Consider the following 22,892-nt stretch of genomic DNA (forward strand, 5'->3'; position numbering starts at 1 on the left):
CAGACATTTTTTGTACCTTTGTTGTCGCCGACAGCCTAACAACTAAAGCTGAATCAATTTCTGTACTGTATTTTGAATCCTACCGAGCACTTCTGTGTTTCGTCTTTCGTTACACAGGTGAGATCTTACGGACTGATATAGTGTAAATGTTATTTTCTTTGTTTCTACTTTCTTCTGCGTTGAATTGTACACTGCAGAAATAAGGTATGCCTAATGGAAGAGAGTACAAACCGCGTTACTTCAACTCTTTCGAACATGGAAAAAGAAAACTGGGGATCCTGAAACCCGGAGCCTCGAACGGAATCAACCTATGCAAATTTGAGGAAAATAGAGAAACCCCGATACACAATTTATTTAAATGAATTGTTTAACCAAATTCTTTCTGAGTGTTTACGAAATACCCACAGACCTTTGGGGGCCCCCCTCCTGAACGTTTACTAGTATAGATATGAGCCTGAGATTTGCCCACATATAAAGCATAAATAACGAGGACTGAGAATATTGTCTTAATATATTAGATAGTGTCTTAATATATTAGATATTGACTTGATATATTAGATATTGACTTAATATAAGATACTGACTTAATATATTAAATATTGACTTAATATATTAGATGTTGGCTTAATATATTAGATACTGACTTAATATATTAGATATTGACTTAATATGTTAGATGTTGACTTAATATATTAGGTACTGACTTAATATATTAGATATTGACTTAATATATTAGATACTGACTTAATATATTAGATATTGACTTAATATATTAGATGTTGACTTAATATATTAGATATTGACTAAAGATATTAGATACTGACTTAATATATTAGATATTGACTTAATATATTAGATATTGACTTAATATATTAGATATTGACTTAATATATTATATACTGACTTAATATATTAGATATTAACGTGCAATATTATTATATTTTAACGTGTCTGTTATGTCAAAAGTAATAAATGTTATCAACTATTTGCCACAAGCAAATAAATCAGTCAAGGCCAAGTAGAGAAGAGGCAACGTAACCTTATCATGAAGACAGCCCGGCCTCTCACGGAGACGAAAACGTGATCCACCAGCTATGGGTCTGGTGTCCTACAGACTGAGCAATCACACGCCACACGAAGCTTCTGTCTCATAGTGAATTCACTGAGCAAGAAATTATTGCATACATTTTGCAGCCTGCGCATGCGCTAATCGCAAGCAACCTTTGTGGTACTGGCTATATTTTTAAAATATAAATTCATATCATTTGCTTCCTAAGGTGCCGCGGTAGTTCAGTGGTTAAGATGTTGCACTCGGGACAAGTAGGAGTGGGTTCAGTTCCCACTCGTATCCCGAATCGAACGCCGCGGTATGTCTTCGTGTTGGGCAGTTTATCCTCCTTGCTTTGGCACAATATAAACTTTAAAAAAGTGTTGGTTTTTTTGGTAAAATACTACCCTCCAAAAACTTCGTGTAAAAGTATGACGAGTGTACATTGGCTGAGTTTCAATACAGACTAATTTCATTCATTAATGTAGGGCGAACACTAAATCTAAAGATAATGTATTTCCTACCTGTTACATCATGATTAAATAGTAAAATTAATATAATTAAAATTCAAATTACAACCTCTTCATTGTCCGCTATTTTTACACGAAGCATCTACACTCGTTACCGACGAAGCTGGTAAATCAATCCATTTTGACTGTTGAATGTAAACTAAACCCCTGCAGCCTTATCTACATTTGGTTTCTTTTCTGTTACTAATAAGTAGTTAGTCATGACCTTCCACACAGTGTCCTCGTTGATGACTTTCTGGCATATGAGTTATTAACATAATTGTCGCTATTTGAAAAATAATTATGAGTTTGTTTCTTATTTTGTGTTCCTTTTGTACGGACGAAAGGTGAGTCATTTTAAAACTAAAAGATAAAGATCTACCGTTGCTTGATGGTATTTTTTAATGCACTGTTTTTCTGGGTTTTTTTAAAAACACTTTACTGGAACTAATATATTTAAGTTCTTATAAGGACCATGAAATAGCTTGTATAGACTTGGGGGAATATATAACCCGCTTTAAAAAATCTTTAGATTAAAATGTCGACTGCTTCTCTAGCCAGTCGGAAATCGGCTTATTACAAGCGGACATCCTCTGTTCCTGTATCAAGGTAGGAATTCATTTTTCATGATTGAAAACGGGACTTCTATTACTCCAGTATCACGTTTGGGTTGTGTTCACTATATATTTTTATTATATGGGGGAAGGAGTGCGGTTTTCTGCAAGGTCAATCACAGTGGGGGATGGTGTGTGTGTGTGTGTGTGTGTGTGTGTGTGTGTGTGTTATATCAAAAGTGATCTTATATAATCATCATAATCTAATAGAAACAATATTCGCACGTTGGCGCACAAAATGATTAGAGAGCAAATGATGAGAAGCAAGCAAGCTTTTTTTTTTACAGCGGATCTGAGGAAAAAAAAGCATGAATTAGATTTTTTTTAAAAAATAAGAATCGGGTGAATATTGGTGATCAGCTAGCTGGTCCACTGGTATACTTTGAAGGGCAAAATTGGGAATAGTGTGTTGTCGGTTCTTATGCTTACAATGGTGACGTCATCAAATCTTGTGTTACAGCTTTTGACTAAAATTGTTTGACCCACGGATGTCGTCGATCAACATCGGATTAATTCGAACACATTTTGAAAAACGGCTGGGTTTCTCAGTTTGAAGGAGAAATTACATGGCTATCAAGTGATGAAAAGTCGATATTTTCTGGTTTTAATGGAACCCAACGATGTTTAGAATCAATATTCAGTCTTATTCAAATGAGTTGGCATATACGATTTTTCGCACGTAACGGCGGCATTGGGGCTTTAAGATTATTTGTCAAGCAATGTTTAGTCTAGAATTATTAAATATAATACAAATAATACTATCAAACAGGTTAGAGAATTTTTAATTCGTACTCCGCGGCATTTTCGCTAACTAAGGTTCCGATAACCATATCTACACCGTATCCAATCAAAATTAAGTTGTTCAAATTTGAACACGTTCCTGTGTGATCGAGACAAGGGGAGCACACAACTTGAATGGAGTAATAAATAAGCATTTTTCCAGTGCCGGTCCGTGTATGCACAAGTACCTTTCACTCAAATACAACTGTAATGGCTTCCTTCTGGTACATAGTCATACTCTCTATGTTAAACTTACAAAGTATCCGTTTTGGGTCAATTGCCCCCCACCGTTTTCGGCCGATGTACAATGCATCACGCTATTGGTTAGCTGGCATTACATACTAAGGGAGGCAACTCATGAAATCCGATAGATGTCGCTAGGACAAGCACCAACCAATATATCTGTTCAATCTGCCAAGGTGTAGATAGGGTTATCGGAACTTTGACTAGCGACGATAACTCCGCGTGTAAACAGCACCCATCGCCATTGCCTGCATGCATTAGCCCATATTCCATCACGAATAAGCACACATCACCAAACAAAGATGCTAGTAACTTTGTGTTATATGCACTCGTGCATAGCAGACACACTCACATAGAGACCCAGTAATTAATTCTCATCTATCTACAGTCATTGGGGATTCCTATGAAAGAAATCAAGATATAAATGATTAGAGAGAATTACAAATATACACCGAACAGAACGGAAAGTGCTATACCTGGATTTTACAGGATAATGCTTGATAATTCTAGGCAGAATTAATATTTAATACAAATAATACTATCATACAGGTTAGAGAATTGTCAATATTATATATATATATATATATATATATATATATATATATATATATATATATATATATATATATATATATATATATATACACGATACACGTACCAGGTGGTATCATTTTGTTCCACGACATTTTCCAGACTGAGCAGTTTCTCTGCAACAACTGTCAATCACAAGTTGAATTTCAGGAAATTCAGCCTGAACACCATCGTTGTTTTATTTTAATTTTTTTAAATATTTTTTTTTGGAGGGAGGACTTAATTAGGTGTGTGTGTCTAACATCTGTGTAGAAAACACTGTAATTTTAATAAATGTGTTTGAAAGGCATGCATAAACGAATAAATTATTGTATTTCTCTTATCTTCAACTTTCAGTTGATGTTTTTCATCATAACATTTTTTTTAAATTTGTAACAGGAGTAGCAGACCGATTTTCAGATAGAAAATATATCTATTACAGCCGTGTGATTCATTGCTTGTAATAAAATTGGTTTTATTATGTTAGGGATGCTATGTATGTGTTCTATTTCGTGTATATCAATTTCTAAGAGAGGTCAGCATTCACTTTGCACCAGCGAAGGTATACAAGAAAGCTTGCCAGTGGCTTTCGGTGGGTTTGTACCTGTAGTTCTTACCGGGGTTTTCCCTAGTTCTTGATTCACAAAATGTATACTGGCTGTTACGTATCATGTGCTGGATAAATTGAGTTCAACCCCCAAAACCAAAGCATTTCACTCTGCATCACCAATCATGAGTATGATTTGATGGAAGGTTCATTTATTTATTAGTTTTAAGTTATATAGAAATATAAGTTTATCGTAACATTTTGAAATCTCTTTTGCTACATATAAATAATAAGGCACGGTTTTCTTAACAAACTCAGAAAGTATTGGGAATAGTTTAGCTCATTTGGATAGCACGCATGTAGCATCATCGTAATATTTTTGTTATTTTGGAAACACACACATACACAGACACAGTGACATTAAATGGAAAGGCCATGCCTTTGTGCCTTTCATTCCCACATATTTTTCAAATTATTTAAGTTTGTGTGTGTCTGTCTGTCTGTCTGTGTCTCTCTGTGTGTAATAAACATATCTGGACTATTTAATTCAATAACAATGCAATCCTGTCTGTGCATTTAATAAGTAAATAAGTAAATTAATACTGTCGAACCTAGCAAAGCATTGGTGGCTTATTTAAAGAGCTATTAACTGATTTCAATCTTTGACGGATTCATACCGTCATACCGTATTAACTGATTTCAGTCTTTGACGGATTCATACCGTCATACCGTATTAACTGATTTCAGTCTTTGACGGATTCATACCGTCATACCGTATTAACTGATTTCAATCCTTGAAGGATTCAAACCGTCATACCGTATTAACTGATTTCAATCTTTGAAGGATTCATACCGTCATACCTTATTAACTGAAGGGCTGATACTGTATTTTGGTATACCGTATGAGCCTGAGTGCTTAATATATATATATATATATATATATATATATATATATATATATATATATATATATATATATATATATATATATATAGATATAGATATAGTTATTTCTTCAATAATTTGTTCAGAGTGACCTCGAAAATATAGTTGTTTACGGTAAGTAATTGATAATACAATTGACCTTTAAAGAGACCACTGACTTATTTGACTTAATTTGACGTACAATAATTCATAGAAAACAACATAGCGTTCAAAACAATATAAACAGTTACTAGCGTGTTAACGAGCAGTTGTACAGTGAATTATATAAAAGTTTTTATGATCTGCCAAGTTTAATTAACTATTTGTCCAGATTTTGTCAGAATATAAATGTCTGAAAGCAATCAAACAAATAAAGAAACTAGCACTTGTCCTGGAAACCAGAGATATTAGCTTAAACCAGTAATCCGAAGTATATGAATGGAATATGTTGCCTGCAAGATACTTAATTTGAACGATATTGAACAATATATGTGCAAGCATAGCATGTACTTCCCTGTCTGATATTGACGAGTATAGATCGCGTACACAAAACATGTAAATGCAAAGTCCATTTGTTCTAAATGATGCATGTGCTGCATGCATATCGGTGAATTTAATTTCTTTTCGATAACATTTTTGCTAATACGCATGCATCGACATTAAATTCTTGTTAATTCGAGCGAACCGTGGATTACCCTTCTTCGACTACCTTTGAACTAATACGCAGGTATCAACATTAACATTTGTGCTAATTCGAGTAATCTGTGGGTTATCTATTCGCTCTGGAAGAGTAGATTATTAAGTCTGCCCAACACCGGATATTTGCTCTGATACACCTTACAATTCTATAATTGAATGAAAAGTTCATTAACATTATTAGACACATCAAGACAAGAACGTTTTCATCGAACTTGTTATGTGTCAAAATTAATTAATCTACGTAATCGCTCCCTTTCGGTCAGACTCAACTGTATTTAATTTCATTTGATTGCGGAACGTAGCAACAGTATCAGTTTCTATTCGAATACTCCAACATTTAAAACATAGTTAATGGAATTTCGAACGTTGCCAGTTTCTTCAGATTACAATTACAGAATGGTTTTATCTCTCCTTTGGCGTGGGTTTACTTGCCGATTTAGACAGTTTTAAAGTCTATTTTTGTCCCACTGATTTAGCAGAGACAAACTTATATCATCAGCCTATCCGTCTCCGACTCTTTTATTTATTTTTTGTAATTATTTTTTCCCATTCTCTTGTCAATTCTATTTCTCCATAAATCGCTAGTTGGAAATTCAACGAACTTGGTAAGTTGGATGCACGCACGCACACACAGACACGCACACACACACACACACACACACACACACACACAAGCACACACACACACACACTCTCTTTTAAACAGTAACAAGAAAAAAGTGAAGACAGCAAGCTTTGTAAAATTTAACAAATAATTTATTTCCCTAGAAAATCAAGGTAAAAATGAGAAAAATAACTTAAGAATTTAGGAATCAAATCCAAAAATAATCCAATAAAAATCCAAGAATTAAAAAATAAAAGTCCTAGTAATAAAATATTCTAATAAATCTGAGTCTGAGACCAGACAAAATCCAAAATGGAAGGTGACGATGTATGCTGTGGTCAGTATCGTACTGACGTGTCTACAGTTCTTTGTTGAACCACAGAAAATAATATTCCATTGTTTGAATTCTATAAATTTCGATAGCTATCTTTGTCCAAGACTTAATTTTGAGCAAAAATATTTCCAGGGGAAACTAATCTCTTAGAATCCAAATAATTTGAAGAAAAATGTAAAATTAAACTCAAACTGGTCACAACAAAAAACACCTGAACGTCTCTAGAGTTAACGCAAAAGACTGAAATTATTTCTCAGTACGGTCATTTTAGCGTTAAGCATTGGTAGTGGTTTAGAGGGAGGGGTCGAGTGATGAACATGACAAGGGAACTGCCATAATTCCACTTCGCTTTGAGAACATTTGCATCATTAGCGGCAGTCATTTTGATTTATAGAAGACAGCTTAATGCTTGAAGCTATTGATTTCCAATTCGCTTCAGAGCTTTTTAGTGCTTACAACAATCTACATCAGGTGTTTTCTCATACTCTGTAAATACACTCCGTCAACATTCCGTAATGACAATGAGACTACTTAGATCCATGCAAATTTTCTTCTGGGCGCATTGGCAGCGTTTTTGTTAGATGTCTTTTTATCTAATGCGTGCTTGTCTTCTTTTTTTTAAAAAGCTTTACATGTCATAGACCAGAAGAACTTCTTGGGTGGTTTGTTCCTCCGTCCATCTGACCGTTGACGCACATTTATTATCGTTACTCCTAACGTATTTGGAGGATTGCTACAAACCTTCACACACACACACACACAAACACAAACACACACACACATCCCATGGTCTAGTTGGTCCTAAATAAAAATGGTACTGTCTGAACAACCAATATGGCCGCCAAAGTGGCCATATATTGAACATATTGTAATAGCTACTTCTCCTGAATTTATGGTTAAATCAACATTACTTTTACTCTAAAAGTCGTCCTATGATGTCTAGTTGGACCTAAATGAAAATGACGCCGATATGCTGCAGCGGACATTTTTTAAATGATGGTGTGCTGCTCTTCTAGAAGCAATGGGTTTTCACTGAACAACTTCTTATGATGTCTAGTTAGTTGTAAATGAAAATGATGCCGATCTGTTTTCTAATATGACTGCCACAGCGGCTATCTCGAAAATCTTGTTATCACGACTTCTCCTAGAGTCTGGTCGTATCAGCACTGTGCTTCACTAACGTACTTCTTATTTATGTCTAGTTAATACTAAGTGGGAATAGTGCCAATTTGATATCTGCTATGGCCACCATGACACTTATCTAGAAAATCGTGTTATCATTACTCCTCCAAAAATGGAAATTTTTTATCAGCATGGGTTTCCACCAGAAGATTCCTTACGATGTTTTGCTGGTTCTAAATAAAAATGACACCAAACTTGCATCTAGTATATCCACTACAACAGCTAATTTCAAAGTCTTGTCAACACTGAAGAATTGGAGATCTTGTTTCAACAACGAGTAGTTAAAAGAAAGAAATCGTCCTATCTTGAATCATTGGAAATTCTTTTCAGAAGGTAGAGCGTCAATCCCTTTGATGGACTCTTGTTATGTGTATATTAGTCATACCATCCCAAGCAAAAAGCAGGGTGAAGACCAAAGATAACTTTGTTATAAAAAACATTATACATAATCACCATAGCAACTGGATTATATGTAGCCGCTAAAGCGTAGGAAACAGACCGATGTTTCTTTCATCTCCTTTTTTAAAAGTCTTCGTCTAAATGTTTGATTTCCTTCTGATTATAAAGAACGTCATTGTTAGGGGACCTTCTTTTACTTTGTCCGTGATTAGGTAAAGTGAGTGATTAAGTATAAGAATGATCACGGTAGGGTATTTATCAAAGTGCAAATTGTTGCCTACGCATTAACAAAGTTAAGATAAAGTCCTTCGGACCTTTTTCACTTTGTGGGTGATTAGGTAAAATTTTCTCTTGATAAATATCCAGCCATTATCATTGGATTCTTATAATTTCAATATTCCACCACTGATTACATCAAAAATGCATTAAATGGTTTTGGTTTTCTTTCATTTATCTCTTCACGTTGCGCCGAAATAATTGCCCATGTTCTCTAGCCAAGGGTCTCATAGAATACTAACGATAAGGCAGAGCATTGGAGTGTCAAAGCAGTGATATGAGGAACTTTTGTCTTTCACTGTAATTCTGTTTTACCAGGCTATAGCCGTTTTAGCATTGCGCCTGCGTATGACAGCTGTTGTTTTCATATTAATTGTTCTTTCTACGCAAAAGCAAAATATTTTCCACTTTATAGTAAATGTCGTACAGGTCATGTACGCGTTAAGAACCGACTATAACAGTAAGGGGTGCCATTTTTAAAAATGTGATTACACAGACTTTTAAATGACAGTGATTCGCTCTATTTGGATTCTCATACATCAAATTTCTTTAGAACACCACTATTTACACTCCAAGAGAAATACATATGGCAAAATAAATTTTGAATTACTTAGATATTTTTGGACGAGGTCAACCTATAGGTTCTATTCTGTACAAATCGAATTGAATGTCGCGCGCGGTGATGTCACAATGAAACCAGCGCGTATTGAAAACAAAATCCGTTTTACCCTGTTATTTTTTATGATGGACCCGACGTCCTACTTTGTTGTCTAGCTGCAGTGCCTGGACACAATTGCAAAAGTCCATAGCGATCAATAATGTTTGTCTGGAGATTTTTTAAAAACCATTTTTGGTGCATTCTATAATATGGATTGAATATACTTTGGTTAAACTATATTGGTGTTCAATTTTAGTACAACAATTCATATTTTATTTCATTTCAGTAAATGCGCATGCATGCCCACACTGACATACACTTTTAGTGAGATCCCCGTGTTCGTCGCATCATACATAACCATGACCTGCAATAACAGCTAGTGGAACAAATGTGCAGTACTTTGAATGTAGAGTGTCTCATACATTTGTCTTACGCTTTCTTTGACAAGACGTGAGTGTAATAGTGCAGTAACTTTCAATGTAGAATGTCTCATACAGTCTGTTCTGTCCTACGCTTTCTTTGACAAGACGTGAGTATCATAGGCAGTAACTTTCAATGTAGAGTGTCTCATACAGTCTGTTCTGTCCTACGCTTTCTTTGACAAGACGTGAGTGTAATAGTGCAGTAACTTTGAATGTAGAATGTCTCATACAGTCTGTCCTACGCTTTCTTTGACAAGACGTGAGTGTAATAGTGCAGTAACTTTGAATGTAGAGTGTCTCATACAGTCTGTCCTACGCTTTCTTTGACAAGACGTGAGTGTAATAGTGCAGTAACTTTGAATGTAGAGTGTCTCATACAGTCTGTCCTACGCTTTCTTTGACAAGACGTGAGTGTCATAGGCAATAACTTTCAATGTAGAGTGTCTCATACAGTCTGTCCTACGCTTTCTTTGACTAAAGGTTGAGTGTCATAGGCAGTAACTTTGAATGTAGAGTGTCTCATACAGTCTGTCTTACGCTTTCTTTGACAAGACGTGAGTGTCATAGGCAGTAACTTTGAATGTAGAGTGTCTCATACAGTCTGTCCTAAGCTTTCTTTGACAAGACGTGACTCGTATAGTCTGTCCTACGCTTTCTTTGACAAGACGTGACTAGTACAGTCTGTCCTATGCTTTCTTTGACAATACGTGAGTGTAATAGTGCAGCAAGGACTACGCGATTACATTGTTTGAACTTATAATAGGCGATTTTATCTCGGGTTGCTCATTTTAATCAAAAAGTTACGGGCGTGGGGACAGGGGTTTGCTGTTGCTATGAGGAATATATAGAAAACTTCACTTAACGTGCACTGGAAACTGATTGTGGGCCGAAAATAGTCCCCAGAATTGACAGATGAATACAAAAGTCCATATCATTATCACGTGACCGTTGATGTCCAATCACATTGCAGAAAACACAGTCAATTCATAACAGTTGGAGTTTTGTTGTTGTTGTTGTTGACTTTAACGCCATTTTTCAGCACACGACAGGTTATGTATGGCGGCCAGTATTAATGGTGGAGGAAGAACCCGGGAAAACCCCGGGAAGAACCACTGACCCACAAGAAGCTACTGGCAAGCTTTCTCACATACCCACATCGGCCGAATCCTAGACTCGAACCCATGCAGACAGAGGTGAGATGGCAATGATCAGTAGCGGAGAGCGCTTTAGACCACTCGGCCACTCGGGGCCCCTACAATTGGAGTTTATATATATATATATATATATATATATATATATATATATATATATATATATATATATATATATATATATGGAGAATTATAAATATACACCTGACAGAACTGAAAGTGCTATCCCTGGCTTCCCATAGAAGAATGCTTGTTAATAGTAGGCAGAATTAATATTTTAATACAAATAATACTATCATACAGGTTAAGGATTTTTTAATTCGTACTCTTCGGAAATTCTCTGCTACACAAGAGTGCATATAACACCGACTGAGTGACATCATTTATTGGTGATGTATGCTTAGTCGTGAGGGAATATGGGCTCGTGTGTACAGGCAAGAAGATGGGTTCGAATCTCCGTAGAGTGCGAATTAAAAATTCTCAAACCTGTCTTATAGCATTATTTGTATCAATATATATATATATATATATATATATATATATATATATATATATATATATATATATATATATATATATATATATATATATATATATATATATATATATATATATATATATATATATATATATACATACATACATACATACATACATACATACATACATACATACATACATATATATATATATATATATATATATATATATATATATATATATATATATATATATATATATATATATATATATATATATATATATATATATATATATATATATATATATATATATATATATATATATATATATATATATATATAGGGTACAGTACCCTATGCACCTTAATATATAAATGTCAGGTAAACAGCACTAGCATCGTGTTAATTACACGTAGGTCACCTACGAAATCTTATTTCAGCCATGTAACGGTTGCTTAAGATTGGAAAAGTATGTACTTTGTCAAAGAAATTGTTGCTCAGGTGGAAGGGCTATCACGAATTTTCTGGTTTTCTTTCGTGATATGATCAAAATGGCACAAGCGTGGTTTTGGCCCTTAGTGTTAACATCTGACATATTGGGTTAATTGTCTTGTAATCCATTCGAATTATATGTATCTGACCAGACGACGGGTACAGTGTACATACGATATTTTGTGAGGTATTTCGGAATTATTTGTGGTGTGTATTGACAATCAAATTGATCGCTCCGATATGAAGGTTGTCTTCTATTGAACCCCAACCACTTCATCGATCAAAAGTTCATACTTTAAATTCACTGTACAAATTTACTGTTGATCTAAGAGTTTAAACAACCCCCGTTTGCCACGACCGCTCTTGCTGCCAGCGTGAGTTCCCAAGACGTGGAGAAAATTTAGCACGACTAAGGTTATAGATTTATTATTAATTATCTATTTTTCAACATAGGCATTTGTAAGGTTTTATCTTTGTATAAAGAGCAATCGTCGGGACCAAATCAGTTACCTTGAATTTGGTAAAATAAAGGAGACATTGTGAATATACTTTAAAAAGTGACCTAAAGTTTCCAAAAATACATAATCAAAATCGATACTTGAACCATCTTCAAAAAATCAATCTAAATTTTAATTACGTTATAAAAGTAATATACGCACGTAAGTGGCAAAGAGGGACAAACTTGTCAGGTTCTCGTAACGAGTTTATACAGATAAGAAGTTGGAACTTATTCGCTATGATGTCCTAGGCCACTCCAGGTGACAAGAAGGTTAATGGATGAGGAATCGAGATGTATATATAATCAGGTGCTGGAAACCAAATCTTTGTTCTTCTACCTACTCAGGAATTATTCAAACAAACTCGAATGGGTGATCTTCGATTACATGTCAGAGCGGAGTCGTTCAACTATTTTCGATGAAGACCATTTCGAAGACACTTTAAACCGTGGATAACTTGAAAACTTAGTAAACAGCTTGTTATACAAAAATGAATCTTTAATGGAATTTGTTCACACTTCCAGGCTGTATTCCTTATGAAAGACATTTGATACAAGACGCGGACCTAGACTTGTTCTAATGCCTATGTTATATGTCCTTTCAACGGGTCTTGTATATTGGAAAGTTTCGTAAGGTTTGAACATTCATTTTCTCTGACACGAATCGAATACTTCCATAGAGAAACATTCAGCATACATTATCACTGGAACTAGACACACCGTAATGAAAAATCTCGTTTAGTTCAGGGAAGTACGTGTCGTTTAGTAGATGACGTCGAAGTGAAATGGATTATAAAAGCGGACGTCGCATGACGGTTATTCCCATCAATCACATCAGTGGAGCCGCATTGGCTAAACTTGCTAGCAGACCAAGGTCAGTAAACCATTTTTAATTTTTTTTGCGGGGGTGGGTGGGGGCGAGGGGTTGCTACTGACTATTTTTCATACCTTAAGACGAGCTGCATTGAAAAAAGAGAGAAAGTTTATGCAAAGAAACTAGTATCACAGTCGGCTATGGAAATCTAAAATTGAAAGTATGCTTGCATCAGTTTTTATGTTTCTACCTATTTCGTGATATATAAAGCTTCTTGTTTACCAGGAAAGTTGTACATATTCAACACATAATTTTGGTAATATATTAGACTTTTCCATTGCTTTCGGTTATAATTTTAAATATATTAAATTATAAAGCAAAAACTAACTTAATGTCTCTTAAAACCACACATTTTTAAAAACTAGGTTCAAAGAAAAATGATTTTGCATCAGATTTCTCCAGTTTGCTCAAAATCAGCAATAGATACGTGTGTGTATGTGTGTGCCTTTTTAGAAGATAAATTTATATATTTTCAGATTACCTGTACTACTAGCAATTTACAGCATGTAATTTATTCACATTGTTCATTGCCTTTCATTGGTTGTATTACTTCTATCTTAGATAAACAGTTTATTTTAAAACAAGTTTCGAAAATAAAACATACCGTCGTTTTGAAACAAGAAACTCATATTTAACTAGTGTCTTTCCATCTCAAGCAGTCTAGTTTGCGAGCGGCAGTATCGTCTCCAAACAGCTGGCCATTTGATTATTAATTAAGTTTTCAGCTTCGAATATATTTGTTTAATAATTAAACATAAAGTAATTAGATATAAAATATAACTAACCCACTTCTCTTTCCAAGTTTTTAGAGAATGAAGATAAAAAAGTTAAATATTAGTTTAATGAGACTATAAACTATTGATCTTTTAATTGATTTGCTGATTTTGTATTACCGGTTCTATTTATAATGTGTGTTTTGTTTTCTTTTATGTTCTTTTGCATTGTGCGTCATTTTATGTTGTTAGTACATTTTTTAAACTGGTTTTCTGTACATGTTCTACCGACGTCTTTTAGTTGTTCCCTTAACATGGAATCCCCTGATATTTCATCGAATTATTTACCTTTCCACTTTGCAGATGATATGGAAAAATCTACTTTTATTAACTCTGGTCATTCTTTTTAACGGCCCGCCACGAAAGTGGAATCGAAATATAAAGTTAGTAGTGCCCGTCCGTCCCGTCACAGATAATTTAAGTATTCCGTTTTTAATGTCAGTTTCTTTGGCATTGCAAGTCCCAGGACCAGGCAAAACTGTATGTGTCATACATATCAACGAAACGTTGGTCACTATGTCCCAATGTTCTCGCTCCAGAAACTTTAGTTAGAAGTTTTATGTTTAAGGTCAATTTCTCAGGCATTGTCTGCCCCATGGACACGCAGCTTGGTATGTTAATGTCTGCCCCATGGACAAGCAGCTTGGTATGTTAATGCATCTTGTTAAGAACAATGCCACTGTACCAAAAGTTATGTTTCTGTGTCCTAATGTTCACGTTCAATCGACTTTGAATAAATTTTGCATCTGAGTCAGTTTCTCGGGTGCTGTTTGTCCCCGAGTCATGTAGCCTAGCTTGTAGATGCGTCTTGGTGAGCGCAACATAACCCTTCCAAAATTAGGTCACAACTCATCTTTGTTGAACATTAACATACGAATGGATTGGGAGTGGTTTCATAGCAGATGTAATAGATGAAATTATGTTTTTATGTGGTTTCGATGGTAATTGGCGTTTTCAACTACAGTGTATCTATTACAGAAAGAGTATATGTGTGATATCACTTCCGTTTCTATTGGCAATGCGTCACAGATTCAAAACATCCAAAGATGGACAAAAAGACAGTCGCATGGATGGATTTGTGATTGATGGATGGATTTGTGAATGAGTGGATAGACAGAACTATTGTAGTCCAACAATGTAACTTTCAATCGAAATATTTATCATAAATATCGGGTATTTTCATCAAAACTAAAGGAATAAGTAGCACACTGAATGAGACTGGATATGCCAACATTTAATTTGCATTTCTCCGTTTGTTTTATCTCCTTTCATCAATCCGATGACAGTTTATGAAAACGTCGTCTGTCACAGTTTGAAGCTTACAATTTCCAGTAATTTTTCTGCAAAAAGGATTTTTAAAATTTTACAAAACTCCTTAAAAAAGCCACAATTTGAGTAAAGTAGACAAGATTCTTATCCATTCAAAAGTTAAACAAAGTTTAGTCACATGGTTTAATAGCTCATACATACATACATACATACATACATACATACATACATACATACATACATACATACATATATATTTTATCGACAGAGGGGTACTCACACACTAATTTCATTACCGCTTGTCTCCTTTAATTCATATTTCTTACAATCTGATGGGTATAATTGATTATAGTGCCCGATTTTAGCTTACTTGGGCGTAAGGTGGGGTGGGTATTATCGATCACATTCACGTTTTATTTTAATTATCTTACCTGGACGTAAGGTTACGTAGGTATTGTTGATCATAATGTTTATTTTAGCTTACTTGGTTATAAGGTTATATCAGTGTATGGTATAACAAAGCGATGCATGCCACCTGCAACAACACGCTACGCTTCGTTATCACTCGTGTCTGCTTGTACTGAGATCTCCTCGTTTTTTGCTTAACCAGTCACTGCGAACGTGAGTAAAGATTTCTCGCCATTATGACCCAACCAGACCTTTCAATCGGTTTGAATGAGCTAATCAGAATCTACCTCTAAACATAGTTTCTTATCGATTGATAAAACGTGCACATTCATCGACGTGCATAAGAATGCTGCATTGTGTTATCGATAGAAGTTTTTCTTTGTTGTTACATCGTGTAGTAGATAAAGTTTACTTTATATGTGTACTCATGATGGACGAGGAAAAACGAGGAAATCTCAGCACATGTAGACGATTAAAGGAGCGTAGAAGGATTGTCGCCTGTGGCTTGCAAATATGATGAATATGGCATTGTACCCATTACGCGTTTGAAGAGGCTAGGATTATATGGTTATTGGACAAGTTCAATGTGTGAGATACAAACATTAATAAGATGATCGTGCATAAAACTGGCCGAGCTGGTTGCCACTATGGAAGCCATATGTTTTACTTTATTTTGATCAAACTTGGCATATAAGATCAAGATCTTGCGTTCATTCGATAATGAGCGAGATCCACGCATCTAAATGAGGTGATTTTGCATCTTATTGGCTAAACGTGTTACCATTCTATAGCAGTGGCGTCACTCGGGTTGGTGTCACCCAGTGCGGTAGCTCATGGTGTCACCCCATGGTCCTCCTTCCGTAACAGACCATACAGAATCCTTAGTAATGTCATTTTGGTGTCAGCCCCTCTGATGGTGTCACCCGGTGCAGTCCGCACCCCCCGCATCCCCCTAGCGACGCCACTGCTGTGCCTGCTAGTCATGTATTTAACTATGATCGGTTATCCGCTTATGAAATACGACTAGACCGAGCAGTGTGTCCTCTGTAAAATTTGCAATTTTTCATTTTGGTGTCACCCCTTTGAGATGGTGTCACCCGGTGCGGTCCGCAACCCCCGCACCCCCCTAGCGACGCCACTGCTCTATAGACCATATTCCTGATCAACTTTGGAGTAAACTTGGTAAGTAGTCTCGAATCGTCCAGCTCCTCGGATGATACGTACACCACCAAGGCCAAGCCTTATTGATGAGATGATATTTCATTGCATTGCCGAACATTTTCATGATATTTCATTTCATTGCCTAATATTTTCATGATATTTCATTGCATTGCCTAACATTTTCAACGCTTTAGACACTATTTCTGATTAAATATCTATCGAATTTAGTAAATAGGTTATTCACTATTAACAAACTCATTGAGATTTATTACAATCAAGATCTGTGCATTTAAATGAAATTCTGCATAGAATCAGTTTTCAGTTTATATGCTATGAGATTTGATTATTTTCTCTTTCAAAATACCTTTCTTCTTTATTCAGAAGGAAGTAGGTAGAAGTTACCCATGATATTGGCTATTAAGACTCACGGATTTTGGTTTACACATACTTGTTTCCTGCTGCAAAAACACATCAAAGGCTTTTTCTTTTAAAACAAATGAGAACAAGATGCCCCCATTTCGGTAGAACAATACAAAATATTATCATGAAAGAAGAAGGTACGAAACAGGATGTAACAAGTAATTCTACAAATAGAGAAACTAACCAGCTTTAAGATTCAGTTGTAAAACTAATGGATCATTACAATCCTGAGATAATATTATGAAATGATGGACAAAGAGACAAAAAGCGCAGTAGTTTATTGGTTATTATGCTGGATGCATAGACAGGAGTACTGGGGTCGATTAAGCAAACATGCCATGCTAGCTGCCGTTCCTTGCCAGTGGGCAAGAAACCGCGCTCTCTTAAACCAACAAAAACGTACTAGGGAAAGACACCTTACAAGCAGACATAGCCAATCCAATTCAGACATGTTCTCGTGCGTATCTGATGCACAGAATATTTTTTTCAAAAACACAATTGAAAATGAGTAAACACGGTATTCAATTTACGGATGCTAAGGAAAACTTTAGCGTACAATTTCAGGCAAGTGTATGCAACGTACAGTGTTATAACTGTGGAGTTTTTTAAATTATAATATTGAATTTCCTTCAAGAAGAACTAATTTCTTGTTAAAACCACCTCTAAGTTTATTTTTAAAAAATGCAGATAAATATTTTAATAAACGTTGCTGTTTCTAGAATTCTGAAATAGTATACGGTAAGTTATATATTTGGTCAAACACATTTTTACAGATGTTTGTATTGGCAGGTTAGTAATTAATGTTATCACATGTATTGCGCTATTTTATTGCATTTTTATGTATTAAAATTGAGTTACGGACAATCTGTTTCAAATATATATTTTGTATTCTAATACTGTTAATAAAAGCTTTTGAAAAAAATTATATAACTAGTATAATTTTCTCCTGAAACACGTCCAGATTTAATTGTCAAGAGTAAGGCAATGCATAGCATTAAAAAAAAATTTAATTTCACTTTGTGTAAAAGTGATGTCACCCTGTAGACCACATCTTAAAACTTAATTTATAAACTTATTTCATAGAGCCTGAACGACTTCGATTATGAGAAAAAGATTATGCATGCTATTATCTTGTGAAATATTTTTTATCTGATTATTGTCCAATATGTAATTCCGACTTGATCTTTAAAAAAAAAATGGACAACATTTATACAGACTGTGTTCTTACAATACAAAATAAGACTGATCAGTGAAATGGTTAGCTATTAAGTAATGGAAGAAGGTGAGCGATATCGAACCCACTGGGACCTCTTGCTATTTTCATATGGAAATAATGCGTGTTGAAACCAGTTTCTGCGAAGTATAGAGCACTGACTATATTTTAGCATGCACCCGTACCTTTTTAAGGATGAAGATATTGGAAGTCATACGTGCATGACTTCAAACTGTTATCAACCAAATTGAAGAGTTTGAATTCCAGTCCATTTACTAGTTCACTCAACAATATTCCTTCTATTATCCTTAAATTCCCATTTAAAATGGATTAGTCTTTTGAAAACTACTTTTTAACGCCAATTTCAAAGGGCTAAATGGAAAAAGGTTGAAAAGCTGGTTGACTGCAAAGAATATGGTGAAAATCCCTGTTTAGTCTATCTTGATTCTCAACAGGCCGTTACCGTAGATCCCAATAAGCACTACATACAATTGTCTTCTGTTTATTTACTTATTTATAATAATGGGGGGAGGGGTGTATGTGTGGGTGTGTTTGTGTATGTGGGGGTGGGTGTGATCCGATGTAACACCATAATCATGATCATTCGGGTCATATTATCATACGAGATACAAATTTCTGATCCTGTATTACCTCGTTTTATTCTGTTCCAAAAGGTCTAGGTGGGATTCTTGCACGACCTCTGTAGTATTAAGAGACACCTTATCCACCCACACAAAAATCATGACATTGCGTTTACAAAATGGTTATTGGCACTATAAATTACCCTAATTAGCTAATATCACAAAAGGCTCTATGTGATGGACTTGATTACTCTAATTAGATAATATCACAAAAGGTTCCTTGTGATGGACTCTAGTAAATACCTTAGGGCGCTACCATAGTACATACTATTAAGGGAAAATATATCATTATAATTTCTCACCGCAAGATTGGGTATGTTATTTGAAGAGAGACCTTTATATATATTGCTGACTTCCATAAAGCATTTCCAATACAGGTGTTAACCCGAGTCTTGTGAGGGGATGTACTAGCTTTTGATGAGGCCAGATAGCAAACATATTTATTCTGAATAGTGAAAATTTGTGTCTTTGCGTGAAGATTTGTTCTCAAAGTATGTATGTCTGAAAGCTGAAGTGAACAGTTTCTCTGTGATATTACGTAATAATGATGATGATATAGTCCACTTCCACGTCATAATAACCAAATTATAAAATGTGTGACTATATCTTGACATTCAGCCAGTCTCGAGTTAAGAGGTGTTTATAACTTTTGTTGACAAAATTAAACAGCATGTGGCGTTTAATTGTATTTCTAAAAATACCTCAATGAATCGCAACCACTACTTGTAATTTGGCGAAAACAAGATAGCAAGAGGGCCGGATTGTGGACATAACCAATTTCATGAAATATTGACATCCATCTCTGTTCTGAACGCGATCATTAATTACTTTAAACTATCAATTACTAAAATGCAATTGAGCTTCCTTTGACCAGCTTGTTTTAATATAGTTTTAATTAATGTTATTACGAGTGGAGACCAAGCTAATTATTGTGTGTCATCGATCCTCCATTGTGGCGTATTATGTTTATTACTTAACACTGTACAAATCTCCAGGACAGGCAAAATGGCTTGTTTACCGACAAACGATAAGCAACTTGAACTGGGAACTTCATCATTTTAAATTATGTTCAACTCTTTTCATCCGATAGTGGGACGCATGTTATGCTTGATTTGACGCAGCACGTCATTTTCAAAGGAGTAGCTGAGTAACAGTTAAGAAACTTTCATTCATGCATGTAGGATGGTTTCACATACGATATGACATTATATTAAGTGTGGTATCTTAATGCGATACACATCAAAAGATTTGTGTATTATGCATGCCGTTATTTCTGATACGTTAAAATTGTTTATGTTAATAATAAGATATCAGCATTTCAAGTTTCATTGAATACACTTCTGTGAGAGCGGATTTAACAGCATGTCTTTTGAAATAGATGTGGAAAATAAGGAAATAGGCAGGTTTGATGACTACTCACTGTATAAATGTAATCCGTTATAACATGCAGACTGTGATGGAATTATGTCATCATAACTTCATATACTTTGAACTAAAGTGGACAAAAATCTAGATCGGTTGAGTTTTGAACAAACGAACGTGTTTTTTTTTTACTACCTCGCCTGATATTTTGTAATGTGCGTTTTGGAAAGAATTTAGATGCTGTTATAACTTAGCGCGAAATTTCTCTGCCTTAACACCCAAAAACGCTTGATCTACATCATAATGTGCCTTTGAACCAGTCCAGCTTTGTAAAGGTACAAAGACATCTTATCGGCATAAAAGTGATGGACGGCCGTTGCAAAAATTCAATTAAGTATTGCAGGCAACCAATTTTCCTGACGCGCATCTGAGTGCTATTCTAAACTTGTGACGGATGGTTGTGATTAAATATGACGACAGAGATAGATACATTGGCTGTACCTAAATTGAAAACAAAATGGAAATTAGCGGCTGTTTTCAGGTAAGCATCATATTTACTTTTGTGCCGTCTGCTTAAAACCAAAAGGTCAAAAAGAGCATTTAATGTATATGTTCTTTGCCTTTGTACATTATTTGGTCGTGACTGAGCATTCCTAAATTTTTTTGGTTTGAGCAAAAACGAAACTCACAAATGAATTAAATATGCCAGTAGTAACCTTCCATTTAAACTGCTTCAATGTTATGGGAGAAATAAATTGGTTACTACTGTAGACACCATTAAGTATTAAAACAGTGTCAAAAAAGTTGGGGTTGATCTCATATTGTACTGACTGAGACTTCTATGAAAACTAAGACCTGTTTCAGTCTTCAGCGTGACGTATTATATAACTCAGTTTCCAAATATGAGACAATAGATACTGGTGCCTGAATTCGTTTGGTACACTCTACATTTATTTTAATTCTCCCTTTTTTCCAGGACGGGGTGGGGGCCCTAAAACAATAACAACCAGGACGGGGTGGGGGCCGTACAACAACAATAACAACCAGGACGGGGTATTTTTATTAGCCTAGTACTCATTCTCACTAACTCAGTAAGTCGACATCACATGTTATCAGGGCACCGGACTAGGTATTATCTGACAAATATTATAGTTCAGGCTACCTATGGTGTTTGGGATCTGGTCACTCTTCCTGATTCGGCGAATCGATGCCATGGACAGAGAAAGTCATTACATACATACATACATACATACATACATACATACATACATACATACATACATACATACATATATTTGTTAAATTCTGGGATAAAACCTTATCGTCGCTACACCCTTCATTACATCTGTATCATTAAATTTATACTTCTGGAGAATATCGTCATTTCTAACGACTGATCTATCATTATAATTGAGCCAATGCAAGACGTTCGTAAAGCTTATGGTTGAAAAAGTGTCATGAGACATTTTGGTTGAAATTTGAGATGGGCTGATTTTTTGGCATTTTGTTCAGTGTTGTGTTTCAAAACGAATCTCCACTTTTTACTCTCTCAGATATAACAGGCACAAAGTTAGCCAGATATAACAGGCGTGAAGTTAGCTAGATATAACAGGCGTGAAGTTAGCCAGATATAGCATGCATTAAGTTAGCCAGATATAACAGGTGTGAAGTTAACCAGATACAACAGATGTGAAGTTAGCCAGATATAACAGGCGTGAAGTTAGCTAGATATAACAAGCGTGAAGTTAGCCAGATATAACAGGCGTGAAGTTAGCCAGGTATAACAGGCGTGAAGTTAGCCAGATATAACAGGCGTGAAGTTAGCCAGATATAACAGGCGTGAAGTTAGCCAGGTATAGCAGGCGTGAAGTTAGCCAGATATAACAGGCGTGAAGTTAGCCAGATATAACATGCATTAAGTTAGCCAGATATAACAGGCGTGAAGTTAGCTAGATATAACAGACATGAAGTTAGCCAGATATAACAGGCGTGAAGTTAGCCAGATATAGCATGCATTAAATTAGCCAGATATAACAGGTGTGAAGTTAACCAGATATAACAGATGTGAAGTTAGCCAGATATAACAGGCGTGAAGTTAGCTAGATATAACAAGCGTGAAAGTTAGCCAAATATAACAGGCGTGAAATTAGCCAGGTATAACAGGCGTGAAGTTAGCCAGATATAACAGGCGTGAAATTAGCCAGATATACATTAAGTTAGCCAGATATAACAGGCGTGAAGTTAGCTAGATATAACAGACATGAAGTTAGCCAGATATAACAGGCGTGAAGTTAGCCAGATCAGGCATAAAGTTAGCCAAATATAACACGCATGAAGGTAT

General features: G+C 35.2%; 1 protein-coding gene across 4 annotated transcripts in view; it reads left to right on the top strand.

Moving 5' to 3' along the window:
• The window catches only part of LOC149786326 (androglobin-like), a 303,462-nt gene that overhangs the window by 42,688 nt on the left and 237,882 nt on the right, over nt 1-22,892 (top strand). The window contains exon 1 of one of the 4 annotated variants that reach the window (XM_089976737.1): nt 20,660-21,092. The exons of the other annotated variants lie outside the window; for them this stretch is intronic. Within the exon in view, the coding sequence (XP_089832863.1) occupies nt 21,022-21,092 (71 nt within the window). The 5' untranslated portion in view covers nt 20,660-21,021. Of the gene's footprint in view, nt 1-20,659; nt 21,093-22,892 lie in introns of those variants that run through there. 4 annotated transcript variants of the gene reach the window in all.

The sequence above is a fragment of the Sinohyriopsis cumingii genome, chromosome 12 (assembly GCF_028554795.1).
Source record: "Sinohyriopsis cumingii isolate HCF-2022 chromosome 12, ASM2855479v2, whole genome shotgun sequence".
Taxonomy (NCBI): Eukaryota; Metazoa; Mollusca; class Bivalvia; order Unionida; family Unionidae; genus Sinohyriopsis; species Sinohyriopsis cumingii.